The sequence below is a fragment of the Bufo bufo genome, chromosome 4 (assembly GCF_905171765.1).
Source record: "Bufo bufo chromosome 4, aBufBuf1.1, whole genome shotgun sequence".
NCBI classification, from domain to species: domain Eukaryota; kingdom Metazoa; phylum Chordata; class Amphibia; order Anura; family Bufonidae; genus Bufo; species Bufo bufo.
Genome location: NC_053392.1, coordinates 491637806 through 491656839, shown reverse-complemented (window position 1 = coordinate 491656839; position 19034 = coordinate 491637806). Strand labels below are relative to the sequence as shown.

At 39.6% G+C, this 19034-nt stretch overlaps 1 protein-coding gene across 10 annotated transcripts in view; it reads left to right on the top strand.

Annotated features, from left to right (window-relative positions):
• Nucleotides 1-19034, top strand: part of BIRC6 (baculoviral IAP repeat containing 6) — a 312461-nt gene that overhangs the window by 97518 nt on the left and 195909 nt on the right. For all 10 annotated transcript variants that reach the window (XR_005778475.1, XM_040429565.1, XM_040429564.1 and 7 more), the window contains 5 exons: nucleotides 2641-2802; nucleotides 4929-5060; nucleotides 6509-6606; nucleotides 7868-8015; nucleotides 8182-8315. Coding sequence is in view for 9 of the 10 variants with exons in the window: in XM_040429565.1 (XP_040285499.1) it covers nucleotides 2641-2802; nucleotides 4929-5060; nucleotides 6509-6606; nucleotides 7868-8015; nucleotides 8182-8315 (674 nt within the window). In the remaining variant the exon portion in view is untranslated. The remainder of the gene's footprint in view (nucleotides 1-2640; nucleotides 2803-4928; nucleotides 5061-6508; nucleotides 6607-7867; nucleotides 8016-8181; nucleotides 8316-19034) is intronic.

The following is a 19034-nucleotide window of genomic DNA, read 5'->3' as shown; positions in this document are numbered from 1 at the left end:
AACAAAACCAACCTGTGAAGGGCAGATCAGGCTCGGGAGGATGCTTGCTAACCTATTGGCCATAAGTTTCGAGAGGATTTTAACATCCTGATTTATAAGGGATATAGGTCTGTATGACGCGGGGTCCTCAGCTGGTTTGCCCTCCTTGGGGAGCATGCGTATGTGCGCCATATTCATTTGAGCAGATAACCTCCCCCCCTTTAAGAGGACATTACCCAGTTTAGATAGTATCGGTGATATTTGCGCTTTAAGGGCTTTATAGAAGGCGCCCGAATACCCATCCGGGCCTGGTGCTTTATTCCCAGGTAGCAGTGCTATTGTTTTCAGGATTTCCTCTTCCGTGATGGGCCTATTAAGCTGGTCTAGATCCTCCTGCGCTATCACTGGGAGATTTAAGCCTTCCAAGATACTAGGGCCCAAGCCTACATTGTCTGGAGGTCTACTATATAGATCAGAATAGTAACTCCTAAAAATTTTTAGGATATCGGGGGGTTGGGATCTAATTTTCCCTGCTGAGTCACGTAGATGGGTGATAGGGATTGTTTGTCTACGCCCCTTAGCCAGATTTGCCAGGAGTTTGCCTGCCTTGTTGCCGAACTTGTGCAACTCTAGTTCCCATCTAGCTGTGTGAAAGCTTTCCTTTCTCTTTGCCCAAATCTCGAACTCCTCTCTTGCTGTGCTCCACTTTTCCTTGTTCTCTGGCGAAGGAGATTGCACAAAAACCCTATAGCAACCCTGAACTGTCCGGCTACACTTGATAAATTGTGCCTTTCTTGAGGCCTGTTATATATGCTATCAACCTGCCCCGTATAACTGATTTGCCTGCTTCCCAGAAAAGAAGGGGGTCAGATTCATGCTCCTGATTAGTAGTGCTGTATTCCAGCCACCAACCCCGTAGTAATTCTATAAAGGTCTCATCCTCAGATAGGAAAGACGGGAATTTCCAAATGTATTCTGTCCCTCTCGGTTCCATATCCGCCAGAGACAGAACCACTGGCGAGTGATCTGAGATCACCAGGTTTTCAATAGCTACCTCGCTGACTCTGGACAAGAGTTCTGGTTTGGCCAACCAGTAGTCTATACGAGACCACGAGTTTTGCGCATGGGAGAAGTGGGTAAAGTCCCTTTCATCTGGGTGTGACACCCTCCATGTATCCACCAAAGCAATGTCCTCTGTGAGGGAAGACAAAACCCCACCTCTCCCATGAGCCCTATTCCTCAACGCCCCTGACTGCTTACGGTCTTCACTTTCTACCATTGTGGCGTTAAAATCTCCTCCTACCAATATATTGCCCACCTGATCTGCCAGTATCTTATCTCTCAGGGAGGCAAAGAAACGACCTTGCTGTACATTGGGTGCATAAACATTATATATGTTGAGATTCCTGCTCCCATCTTTCAATGTCAGAATCAATATCCTGCCCTCATCATCAGCAGTGTAACCCTGGACCCTCTTTAGTAGGTTCTTGTGTTTCAGAGATTTTTATACTGATAATCTATCTTCAGGAAGCACTTATCTGATTTTCTCACAAGTGTGATCATCGGTAAGACCAGACTTCTTTTTTTAATTACATGGCCCATATAAATCAGCCTTGAACCATTGCACCTTATTTTATGACTAAGACTTAACTGGTTGAAACATGTCAGAAGATAACCGCTATGGAGACTTGTGCTGTATGATTTATCTTTTTAAAGGAAGAAATAAAGTATATTTGAATTTTACTCGCTGGATCCATCTCCTGTTTTGCTAACAAGTTATCATGCAGCCACAAACAAGGTTGTGATCGAAGGGGAAATGGCTTAGGCTACTTTCACACTAGTGTTTTTTTGCGGATCCATCATAGATCTGCGAAAATGCTTCCGTTACAATAATACAACCGCATACATCAGTCATGAACGGATTCGGCTGTATTATGTCTTATATAGCCATGACGGATCAGTCATGAACACCATTGAAAGCCAGTGGGGGATGGGTCTGTTTTCTATTGTGTCAGAGAAAACTGATCCGTCCCCATTGACTTACATTGTGTGTCAGGACGCATCCGTCTTGCTCCGCACCACATCACGGACAGAAAACTGCTGCTTGCAGCGTTATTCTGTCCGCGATGGGGACGCAACCAAACGGGACGGAATGATTTTGGTTCGTTCACTTTTGTCCCTATTGACAATGAATGCGGACAGAACTGAAATGTTTTCTTCCGCTATGGAGATCCTATGACGGAACTCGATAGCGGAATTTAAAACGCAGATTTTTACGTAGCCTTATCCCCTGGGATAATTTCCATTTTAATATAACAGAATAGGATCAAAGGAAATTAAATGACCAAGGGAGGAATTGTTCTTTAGTTTTTTTTCTCTTTTTTGTGGTATTTTCTGTTTAGTGTTTCTTTCCCTCTTCACAATAAAGTCCTATTTTTGAAAGGAGCAACCGGTCCGGCATGTATGTGGCCTCTCCATTCAATTCTATGGGAATTCCGGAGATAGCTGAGCACTGTACTCGGCTATCTCCGGAACTCCCTTAGAAATGAATGTAGGACCCCCACTGATCTAATAGTTATCCCCTATCTTGTGTATAGGAAATAACTTCTAACAACAGAATACCCCTTTAACTGTATTTTTTGTTCAATATTTCCACTTTAGGGTCCAGCGATGCGCCATGCTGCAGTTCTCCGACTTTCATGAGAAGCTTCTGCACACACTCTGTAAAAAGACAGCTGATGGACTGGCTACAGAGCATGCACAGAGTTTGGTTCTAGATATTCTTTGTTGGCTGGCTGGTGTACATTCTAATGGACCGGGCAGGTATGGTGACCTCTGACAGTACACATCTAAACTTCAAGCTATTCCTTTCTCTTCTTATAAATGGGTTATCCGGGAATTATTTAAAATGGCTGCCAGCAACCTGTCCTAGGATTTGAGTAGGACTGGTCGCCACCACTTGCAGAGCTGCTTAAGGAGGTGTGGGGAGGGTGATAACCAGTGCTGCTCACATTCTAGGACAGGTTTTTTGTGGTCATTTTAAATGAGAACCCCTTTAAGAGTCTAGCAGAGGGTTTGTCTGAAGCCAGAGACACATGGGCGAGTTCAATGCAATAAACTCGCAGCGTGTGTCAGTGAGAAGTCCTCGCCTTGCTCCTCTTGACAGAATTGCACAACATTATACTGATTTATAATGCTGTGTAACCCTTAGGCCTCTTGCACACAAATGTTTTTTTTTTTTTTTTCCCTGTCCTGTTCCGTTTTTTTTATGTTCTGTTTGCGGTCCGTATGCGGAACTATTCACTTGGGTCCACAAAAACAACGGAAGGTACTCCTTATGCATTCTGGTTTCCGTATTTTCTTTCCGTTAAGATAGAACATGTCCTATTATTGCCCGCAAATCACGTTCCGTTGCTCCATTCAAGTCAATAGTTCTGCAAAAAAAACGGAATGCATGCGGAATGCATCTGTATGTCTTCCGTATCTGTTCCGTTTTTGCGGAAGCATCTATTGAAAATGTTATGCCTAGCCCAATTTTTTTATCTACTTACTGTTTAAACATTATTGTATGCTTCTGTTTCCGATCCGCAAAAAACGGATCACAAACTTAACTGAAGCGGAAACACTACTGAAACAAAAAAAAAAAAACGGATCAGTTTAAAACGGACTGAAAAATACAGAAAAAGCCATACAGTCGTGTAGAGTTCTTGAATATTTGGTAGTGAACTGACTGCATTACATCAGTGTAATAAAGTAGATATCAGGACTCTCAGGGTTAGGGCTTATACACACACGACCGTATGTATTTTGCGGTCCGCAAAAAATATGGATGACGTCCGTGTGCATTCCGTATTTTGAGGAGTGGAACAGCTGGCCCCTAATACAACAGTCCTATCCTTGTCTGTAATGCGGACAATAATAGGACATGTTCTACCTCTTTGCGGAACGGACACACGGAAACTGAATGCACATGGAATAACTTCCGCATACGGTCAGCAAATAAACAGAAGGGACATGGAGAGAAAATACGTTCGTGTGCATGAGCCCTTACACAGCATTATAAATCTGTATAATGCTCTGCGATCCTGTCAAGAAGAGCGAGTTCAGGACGGGATCTCACTGACACGCTGCAAGTTTATTTCATTGAACCCGTGTGTCTCTGGCCTGAGGGCTCTTTCACACGAGCGGATGCTGTGTATGAAATCCGCTGCGTAAAAGAGCCAAGCCCCGTTCCGGACAGCAGAGACACGGAGCATTAACATGATTGATAATGCTCTTTGCCTCTCTGTGACCTTTTTACTACAAAATCACGGTGACAACTTTATCTCACTGTGATTTTTGTAGTAAAAAGGTCACAGAGAGGCACAAAGCATTTTTATTAATCATGTTACTGCTCCGTGTCTCTGCTGTCCGGAACGGGGCTTGGCTCTCTTTCACGCAGCGGATTCCACGCACATCATCCGCTCGTGTGAAAGAGCCCTAAAGGAGAGAGAAAAGGTGACTTGTATAGTTCAAAGGGCAATTACTCATACTCCGAATCAGTAAGTTACTGGGCCCATTTAACAGAACGTAGTTGCTGTAAAGATGTAGACACTGCTATGATTTTTTAGAAGTTGCATTTTTAAAGGGAAAGCTTGACTTGTTCTTTAGCGTAAGCAATTGTGGCACTCGCATGCAAAAAATAATCGACAGTGCTCTTAGTGTTAGTCACCTGCTGCGTTTCATCAGATACTTTTATTTATTTATTTTTGCTGTTGTTATATGTGTGCTCCATTACTATAAGTCCAGGGCCACATGGCAACCTGTAGTGCCGCAACATAAGACTGCCATTAATGATGAATATGGTAGGTGTGGTTATGTTGCAACTTGCAAGGTGCTGTGACCCAACAACTGGCTGAGATCCAAACCCAAGGTGCCCTTTTCTGTAATCAGTTTCCTTTATTTTCCAGCTTACGAGAAGGAAAAGAGAGCTTGTTGTCTAAAACGAGACGATGTCTTTCCGATATTGTGCGCACATGTTTTTTTGAAGCAGGACGAAGTATAGCTCATAAATGTGCCCGCTTCTTAGCACTCTGCATAAGGTTTGTATAGTCAGACAAGTAAAAGTCTGTAATATATTTCATATGTGAGTAGTCTTGCCAGTGGTCTTTCATATTCGGTTGAACTAGTTGTCTTCACCATAGAGGCTTCATGGTGGATTGGTAATAATGATAGCTAATGGCATATCCAGTCATTTCCAATACCACGTCGGCGATGTTACTGATGTATAGTCCACCTTTTCTCCTGACTGCTTGCTTCACTGCATGAAATCCTATAACCATCTCTGCCCCTTTTTCTATCTACCTACTATATCTTAGCATTTATGGCAAGGGAGCACCAGAATGTTCAGTTAGGGTGCTGCCACACTTTTTTTTTTTTTTTTGGCTTGTAAAAAAACACCATGAAATGCAGAGTTTTTTCTGGTGGCTTTTTTTGACTCCGATAACTTTTTACATGCTGCAAAAAAAAGGAAAAAAAAAGGCAGGGAACGGTCTTAAAATGTCAGTGCTAGAAAGCAGTGTTTGTGGGGCATTTTAATATTTTCGTATAACATCAGGCAGTGACATTTTTTTTTGCACACAAAAAAGTTTTGTTTTTCGGGAAATAAAACTTGTAGAACAGTTTAAGCCTCATTCACCTGTCCGTGTTCCACAAATGTGTGCTGCAAGTGTTTGCCTCAGACAGCACCCGGCCCCATTCATTTTGATGTGAGTATTCACACACTAGTGTTTTAGCACGGTCCGTTTTTTTTTTTTTTTAAACTGATGCATGCTTTATTTTGCCTGTGTTCTCGGAGCCTTCAAGCCCTTTATAGTATATGGGTCTGTGAAAACCATCATTAAGAAGAAATGCTTTTTAAAAAAAAATTCAGCTGTTCAGTGTCTCACACGGACAGCAAAAAGACACACGGCCCCAACATGGATCCATCAAGGACTTTTCTCAGATTTAAGCATGGACATGTGAATGGGGCTTTAGTCTCTGTTAACTCAAACTCGAGTATCCCTTTAAAAAGATTGTCTGTGCTACAGATATTGATGACCTATCCTCACGATATGTCATCAATATCAGATTGGTAGGGGTCCAAATCCTGGCAGCACCATCGATCAGCTGTTTGAAGGGGCTGCAGCGCTCACGTAAGAGCTGCATGCTGTCTCACGTGTCATGGTAGTGCGGTGTGATAACAGCCCCTCTCCCATTCACTCGAATGGCATGAACAGCTGTAATTGCATTGCACCACCGCTACAAGGAAGACTGCGTGCAGGTGAGCACTGAAGAGGATGCCGCACTTGCACAAGAGCCATGGTCTCTTCAAGCGGCTTATCGGCTTGGGTGCCTTGAGTCGAACCCCTGCTAATCTAAAACTGCTGAGCTATCCTGAGAATAGGTCATCAATATCTGTAATCCAGACATCCCCTTTAAATATTGTTGCTGATGAACATGAAATGGATTATTTCTTGTGATCTTATTTTTCCTTTATTTCCCTTTGAAGCAATGGAAAATGTGATCCGAATCAACAAGGCTTTGGCTTTGTCCTTTTGAAAGCTTTGCTGGAAAACATGAGTTATCTTCCCTCTTCAGCAACTGGAGGTATTTGCAGTTTTTCTTGTCCTTTGTCTAGTGGCATCTTGGCCATTGAGTCATAGGGAGCCCCTTTCCAATAGGTGGCATATTATTTTCCAATGAGCAGTGCCTTTGACACCATATACACCTAGTCTCCTTAAAGGGGTTATGCCATGATGTAAAAAATTAAAGTCAGACATCGTATAGTACATGGGAGTACCTTTCTTACAAAACTAGAACCGTCCCTGTACTGCACAATGGTCCAGTGGTCTCCACATTCACTGCCCCAGTTGCTCTGCTAGATTATCTTCAGCCTGGAAGCTCAGGGGGCATGTCCTTTCTGCTGCAGCTCTCTCCCTGTAACTGCCACAGCTTCTAACAGAACATATGACTGATGGCAGTTGAAGATTTAATCTGAGCATGTACGACCAGCTCAGTGAGACGGGACAAAAAAAAAAGGGAAAAGAACAAACAGCAGGTGGCGCTACACAGATACATTTTATTCATTAACTCACTAGCTATAATACATTTTTAATTACATGCAATTATAAAAGTGTTCATATGTAGGTGCTGGTTTGAAAAACGTAGAATATGTCTTGTGACACAACCCCAGGAGGTATACTACAAGTGAAAAAGTACCAACATAATTTGGGTGTGAACTCCACATGTACTCTCATTTTTGTGTGCTCATAGCTGTGTGAAAACAATGCTGCAGGTCTGACACTGAGGAACTGCTTACTCTCTGCAACTCAGACTTTAGGGGACAAGTGTTTGGTGTAAACACAATATGAAGAAATGCAAAAAAGGACAGTTAATGCTACTTTCACACTAGCGTTTTGAACGGATCCGGTTGTACATTAACATTGCCAAGACGGATCCCTCCCCCATTGACTTTCAATAGAGTTCATGACGGATCCATTTTCTATTGTGTCCGAGATAAGGGATCCGTCCCCATTGACTTGCATTGGGAGTCATGCCGGATCCGTCTTGCTCTGCATCCTAGGACGGAAAGCAAACTACAACATATGGTTTACTCTCCGGTATGGGAACGCAACTAAACGGAACTGAATGCATTTTGGACCGTTCTGTTCAGTTCAGTTTTGTCCCCATTGACAATAAATGGGGACAAAACTGAAGCGTTTTTTTTCCCGGTACTGAACCCCTATGACGGATCTCAATACCGGAAAACTAAAATGCTAGTGTGAAAGTAGCCCAAGTTGTATTATACCTAATAGCTGTTGGCTGAAGAGTCTACGCTCCACATTCATATATTTCTTTATTACTGCAGGAGCAGTCTACTGGTACTTTGTCTTGTTAAATTACGTGAAGGATGAAGATCTGGCTGGTTGTAGCACTGCCTGTGCCTCTCTGCTCACTGCCGTGTCCAGACAGCTGCAGGACCGGCTTACACCTATGGAGGCGCTACTTCAGACTAGGTAACAAACTGTTTAGAGAAAATCTAAAATGGATATCATCATGTGTCATAATAGATTTTTACACTTTTGTTTATTGCAAGCATCACTGAGTTGCTGCTATCAGCTGAGTTTTTATTTTTTAGATTTTACATAATGAGAATTAAAATTCCATCCATTTGTATTGTAGATATGGACTGTACAGTTCTCCTTTTGATCCAGTACTCTTTGATTTGGAAGTCAGCGGCTCCTCATGTAAAAACATATACAATAGTAGCTCTGGAATCCAGTCAGATGAAATTGACCTTTCAGATGTTCTTTTAGGTAAGTAATGCAGTAGCAAACGTTTTGTAGACTATAGACCCTTGTTTTGGTAACAACATTAAAGGGTCACTACCTTTTTTTATTTTATTTTTTTAAACTTTTGAAGTGTCATATAGAGACGTCAAAAGTTTAGATCATGTTGGGGCTGAGTGCAGAGACCCCCACCGATCTCTAGAATGAAGGGAGAGAAGTACATATGTCACGCGCTCTCTCCTCGCTGCTGAGGACAGAATTGAGGCAGGACCATAGACCTTTAAGGAACCCATCTCCTGTGGCAAGGAGGGAGTGCGGGATGTGTTCGCACTCATTCTCTTCCCTTGTTTTAGAGGTCGTGGGGGTCTCAGCACTCAGACCCCACTGATCTAAAGTTTTAATAGGTCTCTGACCTATCAACATTTTTTTGTGAAGTCATTGACGCTTTAAACAGCACATCTGAAAAGTTCAGTAACTACTTCTTATTTTGTCATGATTTATATTGAAAAAAAAAAAGGTGGGGCGTGGACAATTTAAGGGTGGTTTCACACCAGTTTTCCCCCAAAATAGCAAATTTTTAGCTGCATTTTTGCACTGTTTTTTTCAGATTTTTTATTTTTTTTTGCAGTGAGAGAAATAGTGCATCTAGATGTTACATGTTGCCCATTAGTAAAATATAAACCTTGCTTTTTTGTGTGGCATTTTATGATTATGTATGTTTTTGTCCCTTGGTGTTCCTTTTTTCTTCCAGTCACAGCATGCTCGGGGTCAGTGCTCCAGTCTAAAAAAAAATTACCTAGTAGCCATTGGCTCCTGAACTGAAAAATTTAGGAGCCAAATAAAATTTTTAGTCGCCAAATCGAAACCGAATCAAAATTTTGGTATTGTGACAACGCTACGCCGATCAGATCGGTGTAGGGTTGTTTCTATACCAAAATTTTGATTCGCTTTCGTCACCATAAAAAAGTATTGCGATACTCAATACCGTGCAAAAACAAAAAAAAAACGCCAAAAAAGCCGCGTGCATTTCGCATTTTATGAAACGTTCGGCCCATAATAGAACAGTCCTATCCTATTTTTTGGGGTGACAAAAAAAATGGCAAATGCTCACCGCATAGGAGATATTTTTAAATAATTTAATAGTTTAAACTTTTCGGACGCATCGCTATGTAATATGTTTGTTTATTTATGTATTGTATATTTATTTATTTATTGTTTATATATTTTATATGTAAAATTAGGAAAGGGGGGATTTAAACTTTCACACTAGCTAGGGAACTTTCACACTAGCATTTTTCATTTCCGGTATAGAGTTCCGTCCTAGGGGCTCTATACCAGAAAAGAACTGATCAGGCATATCCCCATGCATTCTGAATGGAAAGTAATCCGTTCAGGATGCATCAGGATGTCTTCAGTTCCGTCATTTTGACTGATCAGGCAAAAGATAAAACCGCAGCATGCTACGGTTTTATCTCCAGCGAAAAAAACTGAAGACTTGCCTGAATTCCGGCATTTTTCCCCATAGGAATGTATTAGTGCCAGATCCGGCATTCATAATACCGGAATGCAGGATCCGTCCTTCCGGTCTGCGCATGTGCAGACCGGTAAAAATGTGTAAAAAGATACAAGACGGATCCGTCTGTCCGCATGACAAGCGGAGAGATGGATTCGTTCTTGCAATGCATTTGTGAGATTGATCCGCATCAGGATGCGTCTCACAAATGCTTTCAGTCACATCCAGATCGGCGGATCCGGCAGGCAGTTCTGACGACGGAACTGCTTGCCGGTTCACACTGCCGCAAGTGTGAAAGTAGCCTTAGGCCTCTTTCACACGGGCGTGTCCGGATTAGGTCCGGATGCGTCCCGGTGCATTGCGGCAAACCTGCGCGAGTAGGAACGCAATTGCAGTCAGTTTTGACTGCGATTGCGTTCCGATGTTCAATTTTTATCGCGCGGGTGCAATGTGTTTTGCACGCGCGTGATAAAAAACAGACTGTGGTACCCAGACCCGAACTTCTTCACAGAAGTTCAGGTTTGGGTTAGTTGTAGTGTAGATTGTATTATTTTCCCTTATAACATGGTTATAAGGGAAAATAATAGCATTCTGAATACAGAATGCAAAGTAGAAAACAGTATTACAGAGGCTCAACTGACTTGCGTAACACGGTTAGGTGCTCTCTCCAAATATGGCAGTACCAATTGCCAAAATAATTGATATAGTAGAAAATTTCACAGGATGGAGGGCACTCAAAAATGACTGGGTATATATAGGAGGTCAATAATTCAATAGTATATGAGATAAATCCCACTTTTTTATTAATTGTAAAATTATACCTTTCTGCAATGATGACTGTAATAACAACTTTCAATAGTGGTATAGCATACAGGGAGTGCAGAATTATTAGGCAAGTTGTATTTTTGAGGATTAATTTTATTATTGAACAACAACCATGTTCTCAATGAACCCAAAAAACTCATTAATATCAAAGCTGAATATTTTTGGAAGTAGTTTTTAGTTTGTTTTTAGTTTTAGCTATTTTAGGGGGATATCTGTGTGTGCAGGTGACTATTACTGTGCATAATTATTAGGCAACTTAACAAAAAACAAATATATACCCATTTCAATTATTTATTTTTACCAGTGAAACCAATATAACATCTCAACATTCACAAATATACATTTCTGACATTCAAAAACAAAACAAAAACAAATCAGTGACCAATATAGCCACCTTTCTTTGCAAGGACACTCAAAAGCCTGCCATCCATGGATTCTGTCAGTGTTTTGATCTGTTCACCATCAACATTGCGTGCAGCAGCAACCACAGCCTCCCAGACACTGTTCAGAGAGGTGTACTGTTTTCCCTCCTTGTAAATCTCACATTTGATGATGGACCACAGGTTCTCAATGGGGTTCAGATCAGGTGAACAAGGAGGCCATGTCATTAGATTTTCTTCTTTTATACCCTTTCTTGCCAGCCACGCTGTGGAGTACTTGGAGGCGTGTGATGGAGCATTGTCCTGCATGAAAATCATGTTTTTCTTGAAGGATGCAGACTTCTTCCTGTACCACTGCTTGAAGAAGGTGTCTTCCAGAAACTGGCAGTAGGACTGGGAGTTGAGCTTGACTCCATCCTCAACCCGAAAAGGCCCCACAAGCTCATCTTTGATGATACCAGCCCAAACCAGTACTCCACCTCCACCTTGCTGGCGTCTGAGTCGGACTGGAGCTCTCTGCCCTTTACCAATCCAGCCACGGGCCCATCCATTTGGCCCATCAAGACTCACTCTCATTTCATCAGTCCATAAAACCTTAGAAAAATCAGTCTTGAGATATTTCTTGGCCCAGTCTTGACGTTTCAGCTTGTGTGTCTTGTTCAGTGGTGGTCGTCTTTCAGCCTTTCTTACCTTGGCCATGTCTCTGAGTATTGCACACCTTGTGCTTTTGGGCACTCCAGTGATGTTGCAGCTCTGAAATATGGCCAAACTGGTGGCAAGTGGCATCTTGGCAGCTGCACGCTTGACTTTTCTCAGTTCATGGGCAGTTATTTTGCGCCTTGGTTTTTCCACACGCTTCTTGCGACCCTGTTGACTATTTTGAATGAAACGCTTGATTGTTCGATGATCACGCTTCAGAAGCTTTGCAATTTTAAGAGTGCTGCATCCCTCTGCAAGATATCTCACTATTTTTGACTTTTCTGAGCCTGTCAAGTCCTTCTTTTGACCCATTTTGCCAAAGGAAAGGAAGTTGCCTAATAATTATGCACACCTAATATAGGGTGTTGATGTCATTAGACCACACCCCTTCTCATTACAGAGATGCACATCACCTAATATGCTTAATTGGTAGTAGGCTTTCGAGCCTATACAGCTTGGAGTAAGACAACATGCATAAAGAGGATGATGTGGTCAAAATACTCATTTGCCTAATAATTCTGCACGCAGTGTACAGTCACAGTAAAATTTCCTCAGGCAATAAAGGTTATAAAACTAGTATCAGGAACACTATGATTCCTCTTATGGAGTAAAAAGTGAAAAGTACAAAAAGGTCCTTATGTAACTGAAGGATGCCTACCTATGCAGATGATCAGTCTGCATGTAGGTTTTAATATTAGAATGGGGTGAGTCAGCTTGTCTCTTCTTGCGTCCTGAGAATATAGTCACTTTAAAGAAAAAAGCTGGAACAGTCTTACCCCATGTGGATGTACTCCGGGCAGCTGCTACAAAAGCGATGTCCTTGCTGAGGTCGTCCGATCCTCTGCGGCGTGTAGCGGTGGTGCGCACGTGTCCTTCGGCGTCCTCGGCGTCTTCTTGTGTTCCGGCTTCCTGGATCGCTGCGTCACTCTCTGTTACACAGGATGTGACGTTCCTGTGACCGGAAGTGTCGGTCTGTTGTTCCGGCCTGCTGACCGATTTATCAGCAGGCTATATACTGATAGTCACCTTTAGTTAGAGAAAGGACTTTTTTGGTACATAATCCAAGTACTATTCTGGGTAAAACCAAACGCGTTTCGGTGCACTCTTGCACCTTCATCAGTGGTGAATAGTACTGTTCATTTCCTTCCTTTTATAGGGGAGGGATCATTAAGACATTCAGGGTAAATCCAAACTATGGAGTGGAATTCGGATAAGAAATGACATATATAATAAAATACTACAAATCTCATTCTATATGAATAACTTAGCGATTGTTAATATCACACAGCGTTGGATAAGTAATATGACATATAAAAATTAAATTTATCAATAATGGGGGTATGTTATTAATACTTGACATCAATATTAAAATTCATAAAAATTCATAAAATTCACAAAAAATTCACAGAAAATTCATAAAAAATTGCATAAATATTCCTATAAATAAATCAACATTCATATAACATGGTAGAATGATAAAATTTAATTTAATAAGCATGAAAGAGGCATAGAATATTATATTGTATTGTTGCTCTCTTTGCTGATCTGGATCTAGTTGTATTCATCTTGATTATATTGAATGTAGATAGATACATATATGTGTAGATGGGGGGAAGGGCCCGACTGGGAGAGGCCGTCGAGATGCTGATAAACAGCCCGAACTCGACAGACTGTCCCAGAGGGGCACATCCCCCTATAAAAATCCAAATAGTTCTAACTCTGCATTTAGGCCAGCAGGAGCAATTGTCTCAAATTCGAAAATCTTACGGGATTCTGCTCTGGACATGCTTGATATGTGGTTGCCCCCTCTCCAAGGTTTGTATACTCTTTCAAATGCTATGTATATTAATCCCGAGGGATCCTTGTTGTGATGTGTTTTGAAATGCTGAGACAATGTGTGATTTTCATAACCTTTTTTAATGTTACCAATATGTTCTGCTATCCTCTTTTTGAACAGTCTTTTCGTCCGGCCCACATATTGTTTGTGGCACGGACATTCCAAGATGTAAATAACATCTGAGGAATTGCATGACAGATTATCTTTGATTGTGTAACTAAAGGAATTTTGTCTTGATTGGACCTGTGTAGTTTTTTTCGGAAAATGTGTTAATTTACAATTATTACAGACCCCACATCTATAGAATCCCTTTAGATTGAGCCAGTTGGATTTGATATTTTTTCTTGGATTTTTTATAGTAGGGGCAATCAATATACCTAGATTCGGTGCCTTAGTATACGAGATTAATGGATTGTTTGGAAGCAATGGACCTATAATCTTATCCCTTTGTAAATGGTGCCAGTGTTTCCGTATTAGGGTATTGATTTTCTTATATTGTCCATGAAACGGGAGTATTAATCTTATTTTTTCCCCTGATTCTTCTTGTTTCTCTTTATTTTTGTTTTTATTTTCAAAGAAAGATTTTCTTTCCATTTTTTTAACTTCAATTAAGGCCGAGTCTATAGTTTCTTCTGGGTATTGTTTTATTAGGAATTGTTGTTTTAATGTAGTAGCTTCCTTTTCGAAATCTGCGTTCAGAGTACAGTTTCTTTTCAGTCTTCTAAACTGACTCATGGGAATATTGAGTAGCCAGCGGGGAAGATGACAACTGGTGTAGAGTATGTATCCATTTTTCATAACTGGTTTGTTATATGTATTGCATACTAGTCTATTCCCTTCTATCTTTATTTTCAAATCGAGAAATTCTATGCCAGAGTTACTAATTTGGGTAATAAATTTTAAATTTCTGTCATTAATATTGATTTGGGTTAAAAATTCATCTAAAAGTATTTTGGTATCCTGCCAAATAAAAATAATGTCGTCGATATATCGACGCCAGAGCACCAGGCCCGCCCCCAGATGGGGTGTGATAGTTTCATATTCCCAATGTGCCATGAATAAATTCGCATAACTGGGGTGAACCTGGTGCCCATGGCTGTGCCTCTTTCTTGAATGTAAAAGTCAGAATTGTAATAAAAATAGTTATGTGTTAAAATATATTTTACACCTTCCATTACATATTCTATCTGTTCTAAATTCAATATATTGGCTATGGTTAATTGTTGTTTCAAAGCTTCTAGACCTTGCTCATGATCTATGATGGTATATAGAGAACTCACGTCCATTGTACCCAAATACCAATGATCTTGGACTTCCAGTTGTTCTAATATTTTAATTATTTCCGTTGTATCCTTTATAAATGAAGGAACCTTTTTTACTGCCGGTTGGAGGAGTTTATCTAAATATTGTGAAAGATTTGATGTTATGGAGCCTATACCAGATATTATAGGCCTGCCTGGTGGTGATATAGAGTCTTTATGGATTTTTGGTAGGCAGTAGAAAACTGGGAGACGTTTTGGAGTATTGGTAATAAACTTATATTCCTGTTCTAATAATATTCCATTAGTATAACCTTTATTGCAATATTTCATTAGGTCATTATAGAAGAAATTTATTGGGTCAGATTTCAGTTTTCTATATGTAGTGGAGTCTGATAGTTGTCTCTGACATTCTAACTTATATAGATTTGTGTCTAATACGACTATTGCTCCGCCCTTATCCGCTGGTCTAATTGTAATGTTTTCTGTGGCTTGTAATTCTTTAATAGCATTTATTTCAGTTCTAGTTAGATTGTTATATGCATGTTTATTACTCAACTTTCTTATATCCGATTCCATGTTTTTCCTGAATGTCGCAATTTCGTAACTTATTTCTTGCCTAGGGAAGAGATGATGAATATGTCAGGTGGCAAGAGAATATTTGCAGAAGTCTAGATGACTTAGAAAGGGAAATAATTAAGAGAAAATCAAAAAAATTCAAATATACAAAATATGATAGGACAACAACAAGGAACACATATAATAGAGAAGAAACACCAGTGACACAAATAGATAATAGAGAAGAAATTAATACACAGGAGAATAGAATACACAATCAATACAACATACCGACAACAAATCGATATGAAGCTTTAGCCACACCTAATTTTTTAGATCATACCCCCCCTCACCACAGAATAAGAACACGGCAATCACCTCCACAGTCCAAACACAGGGAACAAGAAAATCACCACAAATATCAACATCAGGGACACTATTACAACTTACGACAGAAACACCACAATCACCAATACGATGTGAACAATCACTATCAAATTCCACACAATCACGAACAGAGATATATGAGAGACCAACACAGACAATGGTCACCACCGAGAACACGGTCTCAAAAAGACACAAGAAAACACGAAGAGGTCGGACACAAAAAAGACAGGGAACACAGGATATACAGATAGAACAAACTGCAATTGTTAACCTTAGTCAAACGAATCTTTCTAATGCACAAATAAAACTATTAAACAAAGGAATAAAATTTTCACCGACCACAAATTTAGATAAATTCTCTACTTATATTGGTATCGAAAAATTCATTAGGAAGTTATGCCTAAAAAGATACCATATGAAGAATCCTACCATACAAACAACTGCAATATCCAAATATGAACATACAGAATTAAAACCAAAATCAAGAAAATTCCCAAGGCAAGAAATAAGTTACGAAATTGCGACATTCAGGAAAAACATGGAATCGGATATAAGAAAGTTGAGTAATAAACATGCATATAACAATCTAACTAGAACTGAAATAAATGCTATTAAAGAATTACAAGCCACAGAAAACATTACAATTAGACCAGCGGATAAGGGCGGAGCAATAGTCGTATTAGACACAAATCTATACAAGTTGGAGTGTCAGAGACAACTATCAGACTCCGCTACATATAGAAAACTGAAATCTGACCCAATAAATTTCTTCTATAATGACCTAATGAAATATTGCAATAAAGGTTATACTAATGGAATATTATTAGAACAGGAATATAAGTTTATTACCAATACTCCAAAACGTCTCCCAGTTTTCTACTGCCTACCAAAAATCCATAAAGACTCTATATCACCACCAGGCAGGCCTATAATATCTGGTATAGGCTCCATAACATCAAATCTTTCACAATATTTAGATAAACTCCTCCAACCGGCAGTAAAAAAGGTTCCTTCATTTATAAAGGATACAACGGAAATAATTAAAATATTAGAACAACTGGAAGTCCAAGATCATTGGTATTTGGGTACAATGGACGTGAGTTCTCTATATACCATCATAGATCATGAGCAAGGTCTAGAAGCTTTGAAACAACAATTAACCATAGCCAATATATTGAATTTAGAACAGATAGAATATGTAATGGAAGGTGTAAAATATATTTTAACACATAACTATTTTTATTACAATTCTGACTTTTACATTCAAGAAAGAGGCACAGCCATGGGCACCAGGTTCGCCCCCAGTTATGCGAATTTATTCATGGCACATTGGGAATATGAAACTATCACACCCCATCTGGGGGCGGGCCTGGTGCTCTGGCGTCGATATATCGACGACATTATTTTTATTTGGCAGGATACCAAAATACTTTTAGATGAATTTTTAACCCAAATCAATATTAATGACAGAAATTTAAAATTTATTACCCAAATTAGTAACTCTGGCATAGAATTTCTCGATTTGAAAATAAAGATAGAAGGGAATAGACTAGTATGCAATACATATAACAAACCAGTTATGAAAAATGGATACATACTCTACACCAGTTGTCATCTTCCCCGCTGGCTACTCAATATTCCCATGAGTCAGTTTAGAAGACTGAAAAGAAACTGTACTCTGAACGCAGATTTCGAAAAGGAAGCTACTACATTAAAACAACAATTCCTAATAAAACAATACCCAGAAGAAACTATAGACTCGGCCTTAATTGAAGTTAAAAAAATGGAAAGAAAATCTTTCTTTGAAAATAAAAACAAAAATAAAGAGAAACAAGAAGAATCAGGGGAAAAAATAAGATTAACACTCCCGTTTCATGGACAATATAAGAAAATCAATACCCTAATACGGAAACACTGGCACCATTTACAAAGGGATAAGATTATAGGTCCATTGCTTCCAAACAATCCATTAATCTCGTATACTAAGGCACCGAATCTAGGTATATTGATTGCCCCTACTATAAAAAATCCAAGAAAAAATATCAAATCCAACTGGCTCAATCTAAAGGGATTCTATAGATGTGGGGTCTGTAATAATTGTAAATTAACACATTTTCCGAAAAAAACTACACAGGTCCAATCAAGACAAAATTCCTTTAGTTACACAATCAAAGATAATCTGTCATGCAATTCCTCAGATGTTATTTACATCTTGGAATGTCCGTGCCACAAACAATATGTGGGCCGGACGAAAAGACTGTTCAAAAAGAGGATAGCAGAACATATTGGTAACATTAAAAAAGGTTATGAAAATCACACATTGTCTCAGCATTTCAAAACACATCACAACAAGGATCCCTCGGGATTAATATACATAGCATTTGAAAGAGTATACAAACCTTGGAGAGGGGGCAACCACATATCAAGCATGTCCAGAGCAGAATCCCGTAAGATTTTCGAATTTGAGACAATTGCTCCTGCTGGCCTAAATGCAGAGTTAGAACTATTTGGATTTTTATAGGGGGATGTGCCCCTCTGGGACAGTCTGTCGAGTTCGGGCTGTTTATCAGCATCTCGACGGCCTCTCCCAGTCGGGCCCTTCCCCCCATCTACACATATATGTATCTATCTACATTCAATATAATCAAGATGAATACAACTAGATCCAGATCAGCAAAGAGAGCAACAATACAATATAATATTCTATGCCTCTTTCATGCTTATTAAATTAAATTTTATCATTCTATCATGTTATATGAATGTTGATTTATTTATAGGAATATTTATGCAATTTTTTATGAATTTTCTGTGAATTTTTTGTGAATTTTATGAATTTTTATGAATTTTAATATTGATGTCAAGTATTGATAATAACATACCCCCATTATTAATAAATTTAATTTTTATATGTCATATTACTTATCCAACGCTGTGTGATATTAACAATCGCTAAGTTATTCATATAGAATGAGATTTGTAGTATTTTATTATATATGTCATTTCTTATCCGAATTCCACTCCATAGTTTGGATTTACCCTGAATGTCTTAATGATCCCTCCCCTATAAAAGGAAGGAAATGAACAGTACTATTCACCACTGATGAAGGTGCAAGAGTGCACCGAAACGCGTTTGGTTTTACCCAGAATAGTACTTGGATTATGTACCAAAAAAGTCCTTTCTCTAACTAAAGGTGAATATCAGTATATAGCCTGCTGATAAATCGGTCAGCAGGCCGGAACAACAGACCGACACTTCCGGTCACAGGAACGTCACATCCTGTGTAACAG